Source organism: Mandrillus leucophaeus, unplaced genomic scaffold (genome assembly GCF_000951045.1).
Source record: "Mandrillus leucophaeus isolate KB7577 unplaced genomic scaffold, Mleu.le_1.0 Scaffold160, whole genome shotgun sequence".
Lineage (NCBI taxonomy): Eukaryota > Metazoa > Chordata > Mammalia > Primates > Cercopithecidae > Mandrillus > Mandrillus leucophaeus.
Window position 1 is genome coordinate 3,342,012 of NW_012101588.1, and position 23,448 is coordinate 3,365,459.

At 38.2% G+C, this 23,448-nt stretch overlaps 1 protein-coding gene across 3 annotated transcripts in view; it reads right to left on the reverse strand.

Moving 5' to 3' along the window:
• Nucleotides 1-23,448, reverse strand: part of SESN1 (sestrin 1) — a 118,400-nt gene that overhangs the window by 21,717 nt on the left and 73,235 nt on the right. The window contains exon 1 of one of the 3 annotated variants that reach the window (XM_011975950.1): nucleotides 896-1,092. The exons of 1 other annotated variant lie outside the window; for it this stretch is intronic. In XM_011975950.1, the coding sequence (XP_011831340.1) occupies nucleotides 896-997 (102 nt within the window). In that variant the 5' untranslated portion in view covers nucleotides 998-1,092. Of the gene's footprint in view, nucleotides 1-288; nucleotides 524-895; nucleotides 1,093-23,448 lie in introns of those variants that run through there. One more of the 3 variants, XM_011975951.1, reaches the window with a different exon arrangement.

A 23,448-nucleotide genomic window follows, 5' to 3' on the forward strand; every position in this document is an offset into this window, starting at 1 on the left:
TTTACAACCTTCATGACAAAGTGTCTTCATTTAAGTTTCTATGAATATACATAGTATACTGATAATAGACTCCATTAAAGAAATTACGAAACCACGTCATTTTAGTGGGCAAAGCTGCAGAGAGAAGAATTCACATTTAGATTTCTTGAATTAAGGCAATACTCTCACAGCATCTGATTTCAATTCAAATTTAAGGTTCGAGTTTTACCTAAGGTTACATTAGTAACTTTCAAATGGTTTCCTATTTGCAACCACTTAGAAAAAACACAAAATGTTACAATTAAGTACCTCTTTCTGAAGGCCAATTCAGAAAAGGGATGGCTTAATACGCAAGAGTATACCCTGTGCATAACGTCATAGAGCTTGCAGGACACACTTATTCCAGGCAACATCAGCTCTTCCCTGAGTCAAATGTGTTTTTTTTCTCTGTGTGTGTGTGTTAAGTAGGAGGCAAAGGGGGTGAAGGTGGCTAAATAATCTGTTTTGACAAGACATCGAGGGGCCATATCCACAGGCTGTTTCACCCTCAGACTGAGGTCTGTTGGGTTTCTGACTTGTGGAGACTTGTCCAGACGACATTATTATTTACGTTTTGGAGACTTTCATTTACATGACCGGGGTCGCAGTCTCTCCCAGCTTAGCATCTTCTTGCCCAGGGACGACTCACGGTGCGCCAGTCTCCCACCCACCGCAGGCAACCCCTTCCCCGAAGGGCGCGGGAGGGCCGGGACGCTGCTCCCCGGGCGCCCGCCCGCCCTACCTGGGGAGCGTTTTCGGATGCTGACCGGCAGCGACTGTGAGGAGGTGACGTGACCTCCGTGTTGCACCGGGCAGTTCGGCCGGGTGCTCACCCGCCCAGGTACCCAGCCGCCCGCTCAGCCCCTCGCCCAGGTACCTCGTCGTGGTCGCGGCCCCCGCCGCACTGCTTGCAGCCCAGCAGCTCCGAGACCGCCAGCGGAGCCGTGTACGCCTCGTTCGCGGCGGTGGCCAGGCGCATGTCGGCGCGGGGACGGCCGCGGACGCACGGAGGCGGCGAGGGCTGGGAAGCCGGCCGCGGTTCTGGGCTGCAGCGCCTCAGTCAGCACGGACGGCGGGGGGCGGGGCGGCGCCGACAAACAAGCCGCGCGGCCCCGCCCCGCGCCCGTCACTTCACCACCCTGGCGGCCACGCAAGCCAATGCGGGCCCACGACTCCGCAAAGCCCCGCCCCCCGGCGCGGAGGTGAGGAGCTGGCCGTCTGAGGCGACGAGGTGAAAATCACCTCGGGGGCCCAGGTCCCCCACCAACTGCTAATTCTCAGGTACGGAATGGGCTCTGGAAAGCAGCGAGGTGAGCGTGCACTGTCAGGAAGGTGCAGCACGAGTCTTCGGGCTTCAGGGACAGGGGAATCTGCCCGCTGCACCCCCGCTCGGCCATTTACCTAGAGCCAAACAGCAGCCAACCTCGAGACTGACCCTGACAGCACCAGGAGTAATGAAGTTCTCTGTAAATTCGATAAACTATTGAAATTTCCCTTCTTCCTTTCCCATTATGCCCAAACGACGCTAAATGGGCGGCAGAATGCAGCAACATGTACGGGACCTTGGCTTATAATCAATGCAAAATTCATTTTGGTAAGCTACGTAAAAGCTATAAATATCACTCCCCTACAGAGATAATAAACCTTGGCAGCCTATCTTTGATTTGTCTTTTTCCTCTCAAGTATATTCGAAGCCTTTAAAATTTCTAGTATTCCTTCATAAGTGCCCTCCCTGGGTTATAAAGACAGAATTTCAATCTCTGAAATCGGATGAGGAACTTGGGAAAATACAGGTTACAAAGGAGAAAAACAACATTGTTGGGCCCAGAATCCAGATCCCCACAGTCCTATGTCAGTACTATTTCTTTACATAACTCTATTCTCTCTCTTTAAAATAAATAAATTCCTAAATTAGATCTCTTTTTGCATGTTTATGCTGTTTTCAAAGCTTAAGTGCTCAGGTTAAAAAACAAAAAATGTTGGAACATTCTGACAAGGAAATAAGTGGAATTCATAGCAGTAATGATGGCCACAGAACAGGACTCATAAATGAAAATAAGTTTCAGTCTTAGAAGTGACGCTACAGTGTCTCAGTGAAGACTAAGTTACTCTTTTAGCTCTTCAACTATCATGTTTAAAGTGGCATGTCAAAATGGTTACTTTTTATTTATCTCCTAATAAGATAAATGATACATGTTCTCTATACTGCTTTTAAAATATAGCTAAAGCACCCAAAATATTTTTTACTGATCAAAAGAAGCAATGTTGAGTTAATGTCGATATAGAAGAAAAGGCTACAGAGGCTTCCAAACTCTCATCCACTGAGCACAGCCACAAAAACAGTATGATCAAATGCCCACTCAGCTGTAAGCAAATACAAAAACAAAACAAACCCAGTACATCATCCAATTTGCAGCAATATGACATACGCTGAGAAATAAATGGGTTGTAAATGAATGACTTGGAAACATAAACGCACTTGATGTATGGGATTGTGAGCTACAAAAGCTAGTTATGTAGAAGTATGTGAAAAATCATGACTGGTTCTAGAAGAATTGAGGTATGATTTTATTTCTGAAGGAATCACAGTTTTAGTTGTCTAGTAGGGCATAATCTTAGTTATGACATTTGTAAAATGAGGAATGCTTATCTTTCCATTTTCTAATGAGAGGCAAGGGAAAAGCATGCATTCAGGTAAATCAAAAGTGGCTTAAAATAAGTAAATGCAAGTGAAAACTGCAAACTGCATACATACAGTAGTCTGATACTTAGTGCTTGATAAATATTTATTGAAGAAATATTTCAGATATACTGAAATTGTATAGGAAGCTCCAATTAGGATTCCTTTTTCCCCCAGATAGTTTCAAATTATTTGTTGAAACTAAAAAGAAAAAAATAATTTTAATTTAATATTCTAATTTAGTGGTTTATGGAGAACCTTCACGCCATTAAACGTCAGGATTCCTTTATGGTCTCTATAAAGACTGACCTAAATTCCTCAAAGAGTACTAATTTCTTGTTCTCTGCTGTAGAGCACTAGAGTGAATTAGTCACTCTATTCTCCAACATAAAAAGGTTGCCTCCAAATAAATTTACAGTAACCAAGAGTTCCAACAAATGCATTTTTAAAATTTTTTTTCGAGACAGAGTCTCGCTCTGTCAGCCAGGATGAGTGCAGTGGCATTATCCTGGTTCACGTTCCCTGCAGCCTTGACTTCCAGGGCTCAAGTGATCCTCCCACCTTGCCTCCTGAGTAGCTGGCACTACAGACAGAGGCCACCACACCCGACTACTTTTTAAATTTTTTGTAGAGATAGGGTCTCATTATGTTGTCCAGGCTGGTCTCAAATTCCTGGACTCAAGCAATTTTCCTGCCTTTGCCTCCCAAAGTGCTGGGATTACAGGTGTGAGCCACCATACCCAGTCCAACAAATATATTAATTAACCAGCAACTATCATTGTGCAGATTTAACTTTTGAAATGTTTTGTTTTAAACCACTCAATAAAAAGTATTTTCTAAGGATTTCGAAGGTAGGCCAGATGTCCTGAAGGTGCTTCTCCTCTCAACCTCTAGGGCTGAGCACATACAGGAATGCAATAAACATCTGCTGAAAAGATGAACATCCTGAACACAGAACAGTGATTACAAAGGGCTGTGTTTTTGATATTTACCACAGGTTGTCAGTATAGGCCAGAGCTACCTTACAAAGTCTGCTATTTAAACACTTCATGTTGATATTTCTTTTAGGAAGAATCTTGACATTTAATCCAAGAAGTAATAGTAATTCTGAAATATTTCCTTTCTTTTAAAAAGATTTTGGTCAACTTACTGCACTGTATCAAAGTGAGGTTCATGGCCTCTACATCTGTCCTTAGCAGTGATGCACTCAACCTTATTTTTCTCAAGAGCAAGCTGATAATCTGTGTAAAAGCAGAGTAGTGTAAAATGACTTGATTTTAACAGAGAACTATGAAACATTAGGGAGTCTGCACTTGGAATGGTGGTTCAAGATAGGCTTCCTGAAGGAAAAAGATACCTGAGCTACAGCTGAAGAGTATTAGTAGGGAGGCCTCGGAAAGAAAATTTGGGGGAGAGTTTGGGAGAATAGACACAAAGTTCTAAGTAAAAGATCTAGCATATGCAGAGGCCCAGAAAAAGGAGAGAGTGATCCATTAGGGAAGCAGAATACAGGAAGCTCAATGGGTGTGGAAAAGAGGGTAAGGAGAGTTAACAGAAGGAGTTTAGGTAAAAGATAAACAGTAGGCCGGGCGTGGTGGCCTACGCCTGTAATTCCAGCACTTTGGGAGGCCAAGGCGGGCCTCCCTTGATCACAAGGTCAGGAGATCGAAACCATCCTGGCCAACATGATGAAACCCCGTCTCTACTGAAAATACAAAAAAATTAGCTGGGCGTGGTGGCGCGCGCCTGTAGTCCCGGCTACTCGGGAGGCTGGGGCAGGAGAATTGCTTGAACCTGGGAGGCAGAGGTTATGATGAGCCGAGATTGCACCATTGCACTCCAGCCTGGCAACAGGAAAGGAAAAAAAAAAAAAAAAAGATAAACACTAACGAAAGATTGTTAAGCTTCATTAAAGAATACGGATTTCATTCTTAAGGGTACTGTGGAGTTACTAAAAGTTCTAAACTATAGAGTGACATCAGATTTGCATGTCAGCTAAGGTTTAGAAAAATATATTGGAAGGGGCAAAACTGGGGGCAAGGAGATGAGTTAGTTAGAAAGGCTGCTGAGGCAATTTTGGCAAGGCAAGAGGGCAGTCTTCGGAACAATGGGAAGGGAGAGAAGTGTAGAAGATGACAGTGGATTTTGTCTCTCCAGTATGGTAGTAAGTTCCTTGAGGGAGGCAATCATGCCTCAAACTCTTGTTTTTGAAATTTAGGAGACAAATCTCAAATCATCTGCTTTCCCGATCAAGTGGCTTCCCTGAACTCATTAGGTCTTTAGAAACTATAATCAATTCATGACAAGGAATAGATATATTTTAGTAGAAAAAGCAGTAATTAGGCTAAAAGGCATAATCATACTTTTATGGACCACATGTTAAACCCTGTACTATAGATTTGCACATCTCCTCATTGGAATCAGAATTATACTTAATGCAGTAATTGGTTAGAAAACATAGAGTGATGGTTTTAGCCATTAAACCAAAGAACTCCTTTAAGAGTGGGAGTGGGAGTTGTTAGATTTACGTGGTTTAAGCATTCTTGAAAAATCCCCTATTGTCATTTAAAACGTTTCATTTAGAACAAATGCTGGTTTATAAGACTACTTCTGCTTACTAATTTTGTCTAGATTTTTCTCCTCCAGCTCATATCTTCCTGTTTTTATCTACATAGCTTGTCTGCTAAGCACTTTTTCCCTTTTCAACATCATGTTTTGGGTACATTAAGATCCTTTTAGCACTGAACTTTAAACTGATCCTCTTATTTGCTCTATACTTTTTTTTTTTTTTCAGTTCTTCCATTTTTAGAATTATATCACTTTAAAGGAGCAAGAATGTTGACAAGTCTTTGGTATTTTCCTCTCATTTAGGGTTTCTTCTTTTAGAAATGTACAGTGTTTTAACTTTCTACATAGCTATTTAGAAATATGAGGCATCACCAATATTTGTAAATAGTTATTATTCCAAGAAGTGTCAGTGCTTTTAAATTAAAAAGTTGCTTTTACCCCTAAAGAAACAATGTGTTAAATAATGGTCAGGTGTTCTAGGCTGGTAATAATAAGACCACTAATTTGTTAACTCCTGTGTATCAGACACTTAACCCTTTACATGTATAAAGCAGATGTAATTATTTTTATTTTACAAATTTGTGACATAGAAACTAAAAGTATGGGCAACTTGACCAGTTACAAAACTTGTAAAATTCAGCCTGGAATTGGAACTCAGGTCTGTCAGAATCCAAAGCAGCAGTCACTATATGAGGTTGCTGCTTTTACTGAATATATATTTAAAATTTTGATAACTGTGTATTCACCTAAGTTCTTGATTCTGGAGGCAAGAAAAGAGGGTAGGAGGAAAGAAAAATTTATCTCCCTTACTTTTACTCAGGGTGAATTTTTTTTTTCTTTTTTCTTTTTTTTTTTTAAGAAATCATGGAATGGGTGATCTTGGGTTTTGAGAGCTTCTATCCTCCATATTTCTCTCTGTCACTCCTCTCTGTCTCTTTCTGGGCCTTTGGTGGCCTCGTGCTACCCAAAGCCTCTTCACTACATATCTCATCTGAATCTACCCAACCTCCTACATGTTCCTCACATGACCCCCATTTCTCAAAAAGTGGTAGGTTTTAGGAAGAAAGCAGGCTTCTTAAACTAATCACACTAATTTTGTAAGTTACTGGTATCTCCCATTTATTTATTTAGTTTGTCTCGATAGGATGTAAGCTCCATAAAATCAGAATGTTTGTCTTTTTTGTTTACTGCTGTATTTCCAATGTCCTAGTGCCCTGTACACTAGGAGACCCTCAAATTTTTGAGGAGACCCTCAAAAATTATGTATCGAATGAATGAACTTTGAGGAGATGTTTCCATTAAAACAATTATTTAAGCTTAATTGAAAGCCTAATAATGAATTTCAAGTTCACTCTTCAGGTAAACATTTTTGAGGCTTAGGGGCCACAAAACCTGCCTATTTATAGGCAGGCAGGCTGGCTCTGTGAGGGAATCAGCTTTTACTGGGTTCGGCTCTGCTAAGCACTGTCTTTCAGAATCTCTCTACTTCTCCTTGGAACTCACAGATATCTCCTTGGAACTCCTTGGGATTACAGGTGTGAGCCACCGTGCCTGGCCCAAATATATGCATTTCTTAAATCATATGATATCCAAGCTCCTTTGATTTTTCTTTGATATTTCTGTGACTGCTCTCCTGCACTACCAGGTAAGCAGCTATACAGGGTCTGACAGAGGCATCTATGGATCACTTGTTAAGTCAGGCATGTACTTACAAGTCAGACACTTCCTGTGTCTGACAAGATACCATTGTTTGACAAGATTATGGAACATTTTGTAACCAAGTTTGGCTTTAAATAATCCTTAGGTCTATCCAAGGTGAAGTGATAGAAAATAAAGTGTCTGTTGAAATATAAAAATTAAGTGGGAGAATTCATGCAGACATATTACAATGTTTAGAGGCTACTTTTCAGCATCATCACTGAGTTAAGTAAGAAGGAATGGGTTTAATTTAGAATACTATGAGGTCTATGAAAAAGGTGAATGTGAGGGGGAAATGGACAGTTAGGACTTTAAGCTATATGTTACTAGGTGCTACTGAAGGTTTTAAAGAAGGAGAAGGAAATATGCAAACTCAAAAAAAGGCAACAAAAGATACTAAATATATGCAAGTAGAAAATATTTCTCAGACTGAATATACTCTGCGTCGTATAATTTTTCTAACAGTTTCTGAGGGGCTGGATTTCATCTGTACCTAAACAATGTGAACACATGAAATGATCATAGTGCTTCTATTTGTGGGCACAGGCCAAGAACTGGTTTAGTATGTAACCTATAATTTTAAATACAAGGAATTAGCCAGGCATAATACTAAAAATTATCCATTCAAAATAGATTAAAACTAAACCTAATATATTTAACTTATCCTGAACCCACAGACTTGATGGAACTGAACTAATCCTATTTAACCATAGGATTTTTACCCGTGGTCAAAACGTTTGGGCTAAATGCATATTAATGAGTCATTAGCTTAATCATGACTGAATTTTAAATGCTTTGTTTATACTAAAGATAATTTTTATTCAAAGAAACAAATGACAATATTCTAAAGTTTTAAAATCCAGTTGTTTTTTGTTTATAACAGCTATCCTGCCTTCCCTATCCATGCCTCCCTACCCTATGATTTTTACTACCAAATGGTGAATAGAATTCTGCAATGTGTGCTTTTCTTGCACAGTGTGAAGAACTCCTACTCAGTTCCTTTTTGATGATCTTTAGTTGTAGGTCCTATAATCCTTTAAACCACCTTCTTTTTCTGCCTCCTTCGGAGGTCTCTTGCTTTCCAAGAGGGTATCAAGTTGTAGATTCTTAACCTGAGCACAAGTACAAGGCCACATCTGGAGACTACTAGGAGGTTATTATGTATTTTAAAAATAAAATGCTGTTCACTGAACTTTCCTGTCTGTTCTTCTGCTCTCCCAAATTCTCACTCTGTGGGCCATTTTCCCCTTTACCCAAAGGGCATAGATACATTTAGGGGACTATAGTTCATCAAATAAAAATGTTTATATTTGCTTATTTCTGTTTTGCTAAAACATACTCTCAAAAAATAAAAAATATAGTACCACTTAAAAATGTATGCTTTTTACAGGAATTCAGATTTGAATGGAATTCAAGATCATTTTGCTTATAGTAATAAAGAATATGATCTTCTTAATTTTTGCGTTTTTATTTTCTGGCCAATAACTCAGAAATACTAAAATAGTATTTTTTTCAGATGATACAAATTGGAGAACGTAACATTCTTAATTTGTTATGAGTCTAATTTTTAAAATATATGTTCATATAAGTTTACATTGGTAAAATAATACTATTACTTTACCAATTAACAGAAAACTTGATACTATGTAAGCATTTAGCATTCATTCATTATTTGTAAATATTTACTAAATGTCAAATATATGCATTTCTTTTTTCTTTTTTTTAAAATTTTTGTTTTATTTATTTATTTTTTTGAGATGGAGTCTAGCTCTGTCACCCAGGCTGGAGTGCAGTGGCACGATCTTGGTTCACTGCAAGCTCCGCCTCCTGGGTTCACACCATTCCTGCCTCAGCCTCCCGAGCAGCTGGGACTACAGGCGCCTGCCACCACACCTCACTAATTTTTTGTACTTTTAGTAGAGATGGGGTTTCACCGTGTTAGCCAGGATGGTCTCAATCTCCTGACCTCGTGATCTGCCCGCCTTGGCCTCCCAAAGTGCTGGGATTACAGGTGTGAGCCACCGTGCCCGGCCCAAATATATGCATTTCTTAAATCATATGAACAAGCAGAAATCTCTTAATTTGAGATTAGGATTTAAGGTTAGACTTAACCACTTACATAAATCATACAGATTAGTAGATAGCTTGGGATTCTGTTAGGAAGCATTAAATGGAGGGTCATCTAGTTTATTATCTTTGCAAAGAAAAAAAAAAGCCTGAAAACCTCTCTAGTTGTAATCCCTTTAAATTTAAAATGAAGGGCAACTGAACTTAATGATCTCTCAAACTTTATTTCAACTCTAAAGTTCTAATCTTTTAATATAATTCCTGGCTAGGCACAGTGGCTCAATGCCTGTAATCTCAGCACTTTGGGAGGCTGAGGTGGGAGGATCATTTGAGGCCAGGAGTTTGAGACTAGCCTGGGCAACATAGCGAGAACCCTGTCTCTTTCTATAGAAAAAAATAAGAAGAAGAAATAGCAAAAATATAATTCCTGATTTTATACAGTTACATGCTTTCAGCTAACTAGAACCTGGCCCCTTCCTGCTCTGGACTTTCTTGTATATTACCAGTTTTCAAATTATATTTCTTAAAATCCATTCCTTACACATACTTTAGAGATATTATAAAATATTAGATTTGAACTTTCTTTTTCAAAGTAACCTACAAATGTATATCAACATTAAATTCATTGGAAGACTGCCACAACAATTTGTTGCCACTAATAATTCAGTTATTAAATAATTTATCTCCCACCATCTGTGTGAGCACATTTGAACATTCTCATACATGTATAAATGTGTCAGTGATTAGGAGGGGTATAGTTTATGTGTTCCAGTCTTTTAAAATACTCATGCCTGTCTACATCAGCTCAAGTAAAACTACAGTAGTGAGTGAACTGCTACAGCAAGTGGATATTTGGCTTTAAAGATGCCAGGAGAAGCTCAGGCACGTTTGCTTGGTACATGCTCCTGAAAGGGTGTAACTGTCAATTTTGTAAGGTCGAAGGAATAGATTGCACATCCCATCATGATTCCTTAGTTTTAGTGGATATTGTACATTTTGGTGCTTATTGTTTTAACTTTTATATTTATAATAAAGAATGCAAGTAGTTGTTTGAAATCAACCATTCTTTTCACTTTTTTGTTCAAGCTTCTGGATCAGTTTAACTACAGAGTATCTTGAGAATGCAAGGTGAACTATTTAAAAAGTTTTCACTCAAAACCATTTATCTAAGTCTATAATTTCAGGGATGACTTCTATAGTTCATTACCAGAGAAGTTTCTCTGAACATATAGAGCACAATAAAAAATGAAAGTATAAAGATATTTTCAAAAACCCAGAAAAGCACTTACCTGTGTGAATCTAGATTTTCTTGATATTATGCATACAAGAAAATATATAAATATTGCAACCATCATTCATAACCCTTTAATTTCAAATTTTCTGAAAATATAAAATAGCCCCTGTGTTTTCACTAATTTGATAATTTTCTTATTTGAATTTAAATAATTTATTGATAAAACACTTTTACAGTTTTAGATACTATATACATCAGAATTCTGATAATATTGTTTTATTAAAGACTAAACTGACAAAGAAATTAAAACACATTTTTTACACACACACACACACACACACACACACACACACACCCTCTCATGATCTGTATCCTGGAACTCACATTAGGTTTGGAGGATCCAAGCTAGTCTGTGGCTCTCTACACATCACTCACCCAAGACTTGGGTCAGGCTTTAAGGTTCAGAGAATGCTCCAATCGTTTCTACCGGTTCCAGCAGAGTGTTTGGGGGAATCTAGTTCAAAGTCTTATTCTCATCAATGCCAAATACAGCCTTAACGAGAAAAAGCTGTTGGAACTACAACAGTTCATGTTTGTCTACTGAATTACAGACCAAACTCACTTTCACAATGTAACTTTCATTTAGCCTGTCCTGGGTCTGGTCTATAACCGAAAGCATTATCAATCTTTTCAGCCTTCTTCAAGAACACATAAATAAAGTCACTCTTATCCTTTAGTGACATACATGCCAGTATGAGCAACAGTCTTTATCCTAAATCATAAAAATTTGACCTAATAACTATTTTCATATTACATTTCAATTGAAAAAAATTAAGTGAAATAGTTTGGATTTGTTCTTATTAACAAAGATATTATTGATATCCAAATAATTTTTAGTATTTATAATAGGCAGGTTTTAAAATGCATTTGCTTTCTACAATTAGAACTTGCTTTATGTCAATAAATTCAACTTTCAAGTATTCAATTAGATTTTAAAAATTAAACTACAGTAGTTTGTAGATCACAAATACACATTAAAATGTTACAATCTTCAAATACTGCACACTAAATTTATACATAAGTGGGTTTTTAAAAATCTAAACTCAAAAGATGCCAGAAAAAAGTATGTGGATCAGGGGAAAGAGCAAAGCAGAGTCAAAAGCAGCAGGATGCAGTTCAAATAGGTCACACTCAACTTTTAACTTTCCCTAAGAACAAAAACACAAGCTTAGCAACAGCTTTTAGCCAATCACAAAGCAGACAAACAGGTAAGGACTCAACTGCTCCAGATACCAATGAGGCCTAAGCTTCTCTCTCTTTTTTTTTTTTAAATTATATAGTGTCACAAGAGAAAACAACAAATTATAAAACAGGATATATTGTCCTAGGTTAAACGTAACTGATAAAATCTTCTCACCAACCCTTGGCAAACAGATTAGATTTTAGTATTGTAGTGATTATTTGTTTCATCTTTATTATGCCAAATACCGTATACATCAAGTTACCATTAAAATAATAGGGTATTTTTAGTAGGAAAAAAAAACACAACAGAATTTTGTGGGAAATATTCTTTCTTGCTGGGGGTAGAAAATAAAGGTAGAAATATCTATTAAAAATTATTATTCTCCTTTTAAATTCTCTAGCATCCAATTTCTAAAAAACACAGGGGGAGAAACACTGATGATGAAATGCTACAGCCCAAATCCAAAAATATAAAATATTAGTAAAAACAACCATACCACAAATACAACTTTCAAAACAAACGCAGGATCAAGCAAACTGAACAAATTGACAGTGCAATTCTATACAATTTTTTCCTCTTTATTTCTATCACTCAATACATATCCTTCTTTTTGGAGAGAAGAAGGTTTTCAGAGGATTTAGAAGGGATTTTCAAGAGGTACAGATTTCATCACTGTTATATTTAGCACAGACCTCAGATTTGCTCAAACTGACAAAGCATTACCTGCAATATAGACACACAAACGTTGTGAAACAATAGTTAACAGTTTTCTTCATTTTGCTTCAGTTTGCCAAATTTATATTCTAAAGCAGTTTCCAATATTTTCTGTGACTATCTTCATGAACAACATTTCTTTTCTCTTCAAATACTACTTAAACCATTTGATGGTTTTAGTTCCCTAAAAAAGGAATTAAAGTAGAACAGTTTGCTTTGTCATTATCATTAATAATCTCCTTCAACCACCATTTTAGGAGACACTTTTATTTTATTTTTTAGAGATAGGGTTTTGCTCTGTTACCCAGACAGTAATGGGGTGATCATGGCTCACAGCAGCCTCGAACTCTTAGGCTCAAGTGGTTCTCCCACCTCAGCCTCCTGAGTAGGTAGGACTACAGGCATGCCACCATGACTATCTTAATATTTTAACATTTTTGTACAGATGGGTCTTGTTATGTTGCCCAGGCTATATGGACTCAAGTGAACTCCCGCCTCAGCCTCCAAAAGTGTTGGGATTACAGGTGTGAGCCACTTTGCCCAGCCCACCATGTACTTTAAAGCAAAGGAGGTTTGCTAATAACATTGTAGGATGCTGTAAAAAAAAGTGTATAGATGTATATTTCCCCCCAATATTTCATTGTTTTCCATATACCCCTAGAGTAGGGGAAAAGTTTAGAGACTAGCTCTAGGTTTTATTTATCAGTCGTATCTTGCCTCGTCCTTCTCTTTTTTTTTTTTTTTGAGATGGTTTTTGCTCTGGCACCCAGACTGGAGTGCAGTGGCACAATCTCAGTTTACTGCAATCTCCACCTCCCGGATTCAAGCAATTCTCGTGCCTCAGCCTCCCAATTAGCTGGGATTACGGATGCCTGCCACCTAGCCTGGCTAAATTTTTTTTGTATTTTTAGTAGAGATCGGGGTTTTCACTATGTTGGCCAGGCTGGTCTCGAACTCCTGACCTCAAGTGATCCGCCCGCCTTGGCCTCCTACTGGGATTATAGGCATGAGCCACCATACCCAGCCTCATCCTTCTCCTTTATCTTCAGTTGTCACAGATAACTAAGCTATGCTGAATCAGAAAAAAAGGTAGTTTCAATATATCATTTGGGGAAGAAACATCAATTCTATATCAATCTCATGTTTTTGGGGGGACTTTTAAACCCTAATGATTCAGAACAGTATCCATCCAAATATTACTGAAAGTTTCATTAATACATGTATACTATACATAAAGGATTGGTTAAATTTATAAAAATTTATATATGTGGATATACTAGTCTTACTTATTCATCATTCAGTCAACCAGTGTTAATTAAGCCCCTACTATGTGCCAGGCATTTTTTTTCTTCCCAGTAGATATTTTTTTGAGAACAACATCCATATCTTCTTCCTTTCTCCTTTCTTCTTTTAATTTCCTATAGTGATGCACCCACTTGAAGTTTTTTCACTCCTAAAGGAGCATCTGGACTGAGGAATGCCTTAAGCTACAAATGCATGTAATGCTGAAAAGCTAATTGTTATTGTAGCAGTTGGTAAATGAATGTCAATTGATGGAGAGCTTTTAATCTAGTAACTCAGATTTTTAATCTAAGATATGATTCCAGAAGCAGGGCAATGCTATACTTCATAGTTTCGATTTGATATTAATAGAACATCTAAAACATGTATGCATCAGGCATTGTTCTAAAGCTTTTTTCTCTTTTCTTTTCTTTTTTTTTTTTTGAGATGGAGTCTCGTTCTGTTGCCTAGGCTGGAGTGCAGTGGTGCGATTTCAGCTCACTGCAAGCTCCGCCTCCTGGGTTCATGCCATTCTCCTACCTCAGCCTCCTGAGTAGCTGGGACTACAGGCACCCACCACCACGCCCGGCTAATTTTTTGTACTTTGTTTTCGTAGAGATGGGGTTTCACCATAGCCAGGATGGTCTCAATCTCCTGACCTCATGATCTGCCTGCCTCGGCCTCCCAAAGTGCTGGGATTACAGGCATGAGCCACCATGCCAGGCCGTTCTAAAGCATTTTAACTCATTTAACTCTCAAAACACCTCAGGTACACGCTATCTTCATTTTAGAAATGGGAAACTCAGAGAGGTTAAGTACTCAACCCAAGGCCACACAGCAAGGGGCCTGAGGAAAGGTTAGATAACTCAAGCATATTCTTTCTACTATACCATAATGCTGCCTGATAATGTTTTAGTTTTGTTAATGTTAATATTCCAGTGATGGTGTGCCCATCAGAAAGAGGCCAAGGGATGCTAACTCCTACCATCTTCTCTTGTCTTCCCCTGCACTATGTTCCCTGCAATCTGCTCTGTATGACTGCACACTCCACCCTCTGTGACCACCCAAATCAGTAGAACACTATGCCTCTCCAGTAAATCTGAACTGGTTCCCCATTGAGACAAAATAAAAATGTTTTATAACATCTCTCAATATATCTTCTCCCTAATTGCTGCCCTCCTCATACATGTTAATCCTATCCCAACTTTCTTGATTCCATTTACCTACTTATGGTTCCCCTTTGAAACTTATACATTTCTCCCTGACACTTGAAAACATTCTTCTCTCAGAGTTTCATTAAGGACACATTATTACAACTTCCTTCAAAAGTCTTCTAAAATTTCATCTTCTGAACAAAAGTTTGTAAATTTTATCATGCTAAATAAGGAAAATCTTCTACCACTTGACAGTCTACCATGTTAACAGTGACTGTTAATCTCCAAAATATGATCCACTATGTTTTTGATACTTTTATAAATAATGTTAGTGGATGTGCCTATGTTGTGTTCAGTTTTAAGGCACAACCACAGAGTATTTATAAGCCCCTTTTGGTCGATGTTAAGAGTACATTCTGTCCCAGGTGCAAGGATTTGGGGAAGTATGTTTGGGGACATATGTTTATCTTACTTTGAAATTGTAACTACTGGCACATCACATACAAATAGGTACTTAAACTACATTTTGATTATGTTACAGGCTTTGCATATAGAACACTAAAGAGAAAGCAACAGGTTTGGATCTAGCAAAATAAAATGAGTAAAATTACCATTTAGCATAAACAAAATGTAACATTTTATGTAAAAGGAAAAATATAAAAACATAAATGAAGACTTACATTGTCAAATAATCATTATTAAAGTCACTTTCATATATTTAAAGCATAAGAGAATATTGTAGATTGTTCTTAGTGGCTAATTATGTTACTGCCTACTCCAAGAATGAGTGATTTTTTTTTTTTGTAGAATGAAATTCAATGATCACACACACACACACACACACCCCCTTAAAATGTTTTCCCACACATTTGAAAATCAGTAATTTTTGTCAAAATAGATGTTGACTATTGATATAGCAACATTTCATTATATCTCAATTGACTTTTTAAAAAACAATCTCATGAATCTAGAACAAGTTAAAAAAAAGATGTAAAATAGATGTCACAAAGTTTACATACCATAGCATATGTACTGTATTTAGTGGAAAACCTTTCGCCTGCCTCTCTTAGAGACAATTTACTTTTACTTGGTACAAAATTATAAGAAGGTTCTTTATCTAATTTCTAAGTCCACTTAATCACAAAGGAAGAACCAGAAAAATTCTATCAAGCAGAAACAAGAACTTGGATATCACAGTAGCAGGAAGCCATTTTCTATAAGGGTAATGGTCCTACAAGCCTTAAAAAGCCCTGAGAGCATCGCTGTCTCCCAGATGAGGTTAAAAACTGACCTCGATATTAGTGCTTCTTACTCATGTTGGACAAAATACCTTAAAATATTTTTATAGATACTTCTCAATTTACAATGGGATTATGACTCAATAAGTTGAAAATATCATAAGTAAAAAATGCATTTAATACACCTAATCTTCTACATTATAGTCTAGCCTAGACTACCATAAATGTGCTCAGAATGCTGACATTAGCCTACTTTGTCAAAATGTGGGCAAAATTTGGGCAAAATCATCTGGCAATATGGTAGAGTACTGGTTGTCTGCCTTTGTGATTATGTGGCTGAAAACTGTCACTCGCTGCCACTGCCCAGCATTGCATCGTACTACTTTCCATAGCATTTTTCTACTGAATGTGTGTTGCTTACCCACCTTAGTAAAGTCAAACAATTGTTAAGCGGAACTATCGCAAATTGGAGACCTGTGTGTAAGAAATATTGCTTAAAATGGCTGAACTGGTAAAGTAACAGAAATCCTCAGAAACCAAAACCCACCAACAGGAGGAGTCCAGGGAGACAGTCAGCACTGAGGCTGGCAGCTGTGGATCCTTAGGGACCTAAAGTAGCAGCACAGAAAACAGAAGGCAAATCCTAGGACTTGGGAAATTAAGAGGTGGATCAGAGACCCCATCACAAAGCCAAACCTCAAGGGGCTAAATGCTCAATGAAAGCATAAAGAAGGAAAAACACCCCATTTACAAAAGAAGACAAGATTTGCCTGTTTTAATGTTTATTCTTGGTGGAAGGGGTAAAATCTCCCCTGAATATTCATAAACACAAGGGGGATCACACATGAGGAGTTGGGAGATGAATTCCCTTATTACCTACCTGCTCTTAAAAGCAAGGCAAATATTTAGTATAAAGTGGGCTGGTTATGTCCCCCAGGTTCCAGTTAGAAATAAATATAGATTTTCTCTGAAGGAGATACAATTCCAATGAATATAAGCTTACAATAATAAAAAGTACTATGCAAAAAGATGCCATTAGTGAGGACTATAGGAAACAATAATCACCTAAGACTACAAAGTCAGATGCAGTCTGACTGCCAGAAATCATCTGTAAAGACTTTGGCTACTAGATACAGAAGACCAGTTCAATATGTTTTTTAAAACTTTATAGGAAAGTATGGGTGAGAAACAGGAAACTATCAAAAAATAACCAGACAGATTTGAAAATGAATGAAATAGTTTTTATAATAATTAAAACTTAAAATTCAACAGCATATTCAGTATAGCTGAAAAATTATTAGTAAACTAGAAAGTAAATCTGAAGAGTCCAGAATATAGCACATACAGCAAAGAAATGAAATTTATGAGAGAGAAAATAAAAGACATGGAAGATGAAATGAAGGTCTAATACATATCTAATTGGAAGGAGAATACAGAAAGAACAGGACAAAGGTAATATTCTAATACATGATGGTTAAGGATTATCCAGAACAGATTAGACACCAATACTCTTTTTTTTTTTCCCCCCCCAGGAAGCACAATGAATCTCACACAGAATAACTTAGAAAAATTATACCTTGGCCTACAGTAAAACTGAACAATTTCAAGGAAAGAGATCTCAAAGTCCATGAAAGGGAAAAGTCAGATTATCTACAAAAGGAAAACTAAGCTGACAGCCTAATTTTAAAGAATGGAAGCCAGAGGATCAAAATGCTGAGAGAAAATGACCATTGTTGAATTGTATTTAACACATGAAACTATCTTTCATAAAGTGAATGAAACACATTTTAAGAGACAAAAACTAAGAATCTACTACTAACAGGTCCTCAACTGAAAGAGTGTCAGTTCAGGAAGAAGCAAAAAGATTTCAGAAGGAAGTGTGAAAAAGACCAAAGAACAGTCAACAAAGAAAAAGTTCTTTGTACTTAAGATTTTCATTTTATGGGTAAAATTCTCACCTACCCAGAACAGTACATTCTGTATGAATTCTGAATAGCTTTGTGTGAACATATGCTTTAATTTCCCTTGGCTTGGAGTGGAATGGCTAAATCATATAATAGGTGTAGGTTTAACTTTTTTTTTTTGAGACGGCGTCTCTCTCTTTCGCCAGGCTGGAGTGCAGTGGCACAATCTCGGCTCACTGCAACCTCCTCTGCCTCCTGGGTTTGGTTCAAGTGATTCTCCTGCCTCAGCTTCCCAAGTAGCTAGGACTACAGGCATGCACCACCACATCCAGCTAATTTTTGTATTTTTAGTAGAGATGGGGTTTCACCATGTTGGCCAGGATGATCTCGATCTCTTGACCTCGTGATCTGCCCGCCTCGGCCTCCCAAAGTGCTGGGATTATAGGCGTGAGCCACTGCACTCAGCCAGGTTTAACTTTTTAAGTAACTGCCAAACTGTTTTCCAAAGTAGTTGTACCATTTTATATTCTCACTCATCAGTGTATAAGACATCTTCTGCCAGGTATGGTGGCTCACACCTGTAATCTCAGCATTTCAGGAGCCCAAGGCGGGCAGATCACTTGAGGCCAGAAGGTCAAGACCAGCCTGGCCAACACAGTGAAACCCTGTCTCTACTAAAAATACAAAAGTTAGCTGGGCATGGTGGCTCATACCTGTAATCCCAACTACTCAGGAGGCTGAAGCATGAGAATTGCTTGAATCCAGGAGGTGCAGGTTGCAGTGGGCTGAGATTGCACAACTGCACTCCAGTCTGGGTGACAGAGAAAGATTTCGTCTAAAAAACAATAAAAGACATCTTGGCCGGGTGCGGTGGCTCATGCCTGTAATCCCAGCACTTTGGGTGGCTGAGGCGGGCGGACTGCCCGAGGTCAGGAGTTCGAGACCAGTCTGGCCAACATGGTGAAACCCCGTCTCTACTAAAAGTACAAAAAAATTAGCCAGGCTTGGTGGCATGCGCCTGTAATTCCAGCTATTCAGGAGGCTGAGGCAGGAGAATTGCTTGAACCAGGGAGGTGGAGGCTTCAGTGAGCTGAGATTGCGCCATTGCACTCCAGCCTGGGCGACAGAGGGAGACTCTGTTTCGAAAAAAAAAAAAGAGACATCTTTACCAATGCTCAGCATTGTCAATCTAAAACACTTTAGTCAATCTAATGGGTGTAGTGCAGTTGCTCTTAACAAGTGATTTTTTCCTCCCATGGGACATCTGATAATTTCTGCGTATACTTTCGATTTTCACAACTGGTGAGGAGCAGGTTGTTACTGGTATGTAGCAGGTAGAGACCAGGGAGGCTGCTAAATATCCTACAATGCACAGGACAGCTCCCCCTCCCACAACCAAGCATTATCTGGCCCAAGATGCCTAATGTAGCAATATCTCATTGTGATTTTAATTTGCATTTCCTTGGTAACTTTTGATACTGAACATGTTTTAATGTGCTTATTGGTCATTTATATACATACAGATATTTTTGTGAAGTATCAGTTCAAACCTTTTGTCCATTTTTTATTGGGTTGGTTATTTTCTTGTGCTGTAAGTATTCTTTATATATTTTGAATACAAGTACTTTGATATACGTGTTACAAATTTTATTTCAGTCTGTGGCTTGCCTTTCATTTTCCTAATGGTGTCTTTTGAAGATCATGTTTTAATTTTGATGTGATCCAATTTGTCAATATTTTCTTTAATGTCTCATGCTTGTATTCTAGATAAGAAACCTTTGCCTACCCCCAGGTTATACACTTTTTTTCCCATCTGTTTTCTTCTGAAAGTTTTATAACTTTAGGTTTTAATTTAATAGGTCATATAAATTTTATGATATTTGAAAATAAAACTGCTGAAGTTTCTCTTCAGGGAATGGGATTATGGGTGAATGGCATTCACTTTTTAAATACATCTGTTGTATCTGACAATAATTATTAAACATTCTACAGTACAGATAACTTTTTGGAGTAAGGGAAGAATGGGAATGAGAAGTTTATATCTAATGGGGCTAATTTGTTGTTGTTGTTATCACAGGGACCAAATTTGACCTTAAAGTCTTCTGGTACATTTGCATGTATGTTAAATTAAGTACTGTCTGATGAGTTTCTACTACACTAACTCCATGCAGCAAAAAAGTAAAGTGGTCTTTCTTCCAGAGACCAGTGCCTTTCTTCCAGGCAATACTGGGGGGTAAGATAGGGTTAAACAAGATGGTTCTACTTTTAGTACCCTTGGGTCATAAAAAAGCATCTCTTAAAAATAGTATTAGTTGATGCCACATGGAAGACTGGGCAACACAGACCATAGAAGCAAAGAGAATCTACTACTTAAAAATAATTGCCCCTATCTCAGAACTGGCACAGAACAAAGACTGGGTCATGAAAGCAGTGCACTGGAAAAAGAGACTATTTTAGAGAGCCTCCTAGTATCAGAAAAGAACAACCCCCCAAACTTTCCAATAAATCTGCAGCTGAAGAAATGAAAAAATGGTATAGGATTGCACAGTGGTGCATACGGTGACATGAGAGAGGGTATCTCTGAATTGGGTTTGAAGTTTACCTTTATGTATATTAACTGTCTCATAGAGATTTAGTCTAAACTGTTCACTTCATAAGTAAAAAATTCTTCTAGCTTCATGCCTACTCTGAAACAGATTTAGTGTTTGAAGATGGTTTTAGGATACTTTTCTACCTTCTCTTCTTAAGGAAATTATTTACTGTGGAAGATCTGCAATAATGTAAGCAGTAAATGAAAGACTAAAAGAGGAGGAATGGTCCTAAATTTTACAAAGAATTTCAAAGACCTACAATTTCTAAGCATAATAGAGCTCTGTGTCCCAGAAAGACTCTTCTCAGCCACTGATGACTAAGGACACTATTAGGAACAATAGAACCACGGGTTAAAACACAGTAATTGAACCAAAAAGTTGGTCTCCAGACTAAATGCACTTGATTTATGGCAATTGTACTATTCAGAACAATTCTTACGAGAAGCAGGAATGATTTTGCTTTATTAAATCTTTTTCTTGAGTGTAAATTATTGCTTAAGATGCTGTGAATACTGAATTTTAAATGTTGCCACTCACTTCCTACAACCTCTCCCTCCTCAATCCACTCCTTTCCTCCAATAACAAGCAGATTTGTCTATTCTGTTTCTCTTTTCTTTTCTTTAAGATGGGTTCTTGCTCTGTCACCTAGGCTGGCGTGCAGTGGCACAGTCATATCTCACTGCAGTTTTGAGCTTGGGGCTCAAGCGATCCTCCTGTCTTAGCCTCCCAAGTAGGGTTTTACAGGTGCATGCTACCACACTCAGCTATTTTTTTTTTGTAGAGACAGAGTCTTGCTATGTCGCTCAAGCTGGTCTTTATCTCCTTGCCTCAAATGATCTTCCCACTTTGGCCTCCCAAAGTGCTGGGATTATAGGCATAAGCCATCACACCCAGCTGCTGTTTTTCCTAGTGAGGAGGGAAATGTTCAAGTTATTTTTCTACATAAGTTTGTATCTAATTACATTAAAATTGCTGAGCTCCTTCAAGCTCTTAGAACTCCTCAGTAAGGTTCTTAGACATTATTAACATGACAGATAAATAAGGTCTGAGATATTACGATACCTAACCCTCAAAATGTTAAGTATCTCTGCACCCAATGGAAGTGGCAGGTAAAAATAAAACAGGCTTTTAACTTGGCCATAGCTTTTGGAGACACTTGGGTCTTAGACACATGTGTCTGTTTCCTCTGATTCTCTCCTCTCTAGTCCTGCATTAGTATAAGCAAGATCCCTAGCTCTGAACCCTCAGAATCAGCACTTTAGTACCTAACGAGAAAGCCATTGCTAGGACCACCCCCTCCCCCGATCTAAGAATCTGGTCTAAGGAGAGATATGACTATCAAGAATAAAAAGAATGGTTCTGGAAAAGCAAGAATATCAAATAAATTTCTAAGGACTGTGAATGCCCACAAAAGCATGATCAAGGCTCTATGTCCAGAGCATTTATGTAAAGGTATAGATTGCTAGTAGTAAGTTTCTTCCTATGCATGCAGAGTATACCAAGGGGAAAAGACAGTAGAAGATTTCTCCAGTGTATCAATAGATGAGGCACCTGAACTTCTCATGTCTCAAAATATTCTATGCTCAGCTGCCTAAAGTTACTTTATCCATAAGTTTAAGGATGCAGTGAGAATAGGTGAAAAAGAGGAAGAATAGAAATAGCTGGGATGTGGCTTAGAGAAAAACATGTCACAAAGGAAAAAAATAAGTCTGGAATCTTCAAGATTCTAAGGTCTGGAAAGGAATCATAAAAATCTCACATTAAGAAATGATTATGGTTCTACCTAGGGACTACAGAATAAAATGTAAGATGTATGTAGGGTTTTATGGTCAACAAATTAATTTCCCATAGAATGACTTGTACAATTTCTTACAACAACCTTGTAAGATGTATCTCATTATTCCTGTATTACCCATGAAGAAACGTCACACAACTGACAAGTGGCAGAGCTACAAGTCCAATGCAGGTCTGCTCTGACTTCAGGTCCGGTGCCCTTTGCTTTCCACCACTCAAGAGTTTAAAATGCAGCTTCAGAGCCTCTCTGAGGGGGCTTACAATCCAGTTGATCATAAAATACTCAGAAACAATTAGAGAACACTTCTAGGCAACGTGTAATTTTGTATTAAATTATACACCACCAACTGCAAATATCCAGAAGTAGGGAGTCAGTAAAGGCTTAAAAGATGGGTAAAGGGGAATGACATAGAGGAGAGAATAAACTGGGTGAACTCAAGAGACAGTTAAGAGATTTCCCTGGCTCTGGCAGGAGATGAGTGAGTTAGTAGTGGGAAACGGTCAGTTTTAGGTAGTCTATAAAATCAGTAGAAGTGATTAGATATGGCAAGGGGTAATAAAGGAGCCCTAAAAGATTTCTCAGCAGTGATATAAAGGAGTGAAAGCAGTGACTGTGCATGAGGGGCTCAAGGCAAATTAAATATGTGCACTTCAGTGGAAGAGGTAGTGCTACCATTCCACCTCCTCTCCAGCCTCACACCACCACCAAAAGTCCACCTGCTGGAATCACTCCTAGACTTGTGTATGTGCTCTTCCCTGAGTTCAAGTCTTTCCCCTCTAATCATGGCCCACCCCTCATCTTTGGCCTGAAGTTAGAAGTCATTGCCTTGAAGAACCCTTCCCTGACCCCTCCTGGTCTGAGTTAGATCTCCTCCTTTGAAAATTTCCTCTATGGCAGCACTTATCTCTGAGCACTATAATTTCCAGTGAGCTAGCCAGTCTCCCTTATTAGGCTGAAAGCTCCCAGGGTAGGAAATGGCCCATCTTTTTCCAGCATTGAAATCCCTTGGTACATAATGGGTGATTTAGAGGAAGCAAAAAGAAGTATCTAGTCAGGAAACAGATTTAGGGATTAACTTCCCCTAAGATTACAGGCTGAGTATCCCCTATACCAAATGCTTGGGACCAGAAGTATTTCAGGTTTTGAAATATTTGCATATATATAATGAAATTATGGATGGAACCCAAGTGCAAACATGAAATTCATTTATGTTTCATATACACCTTATACACATATCCTGAAGGTAATTTTTTTTTTTTTTTT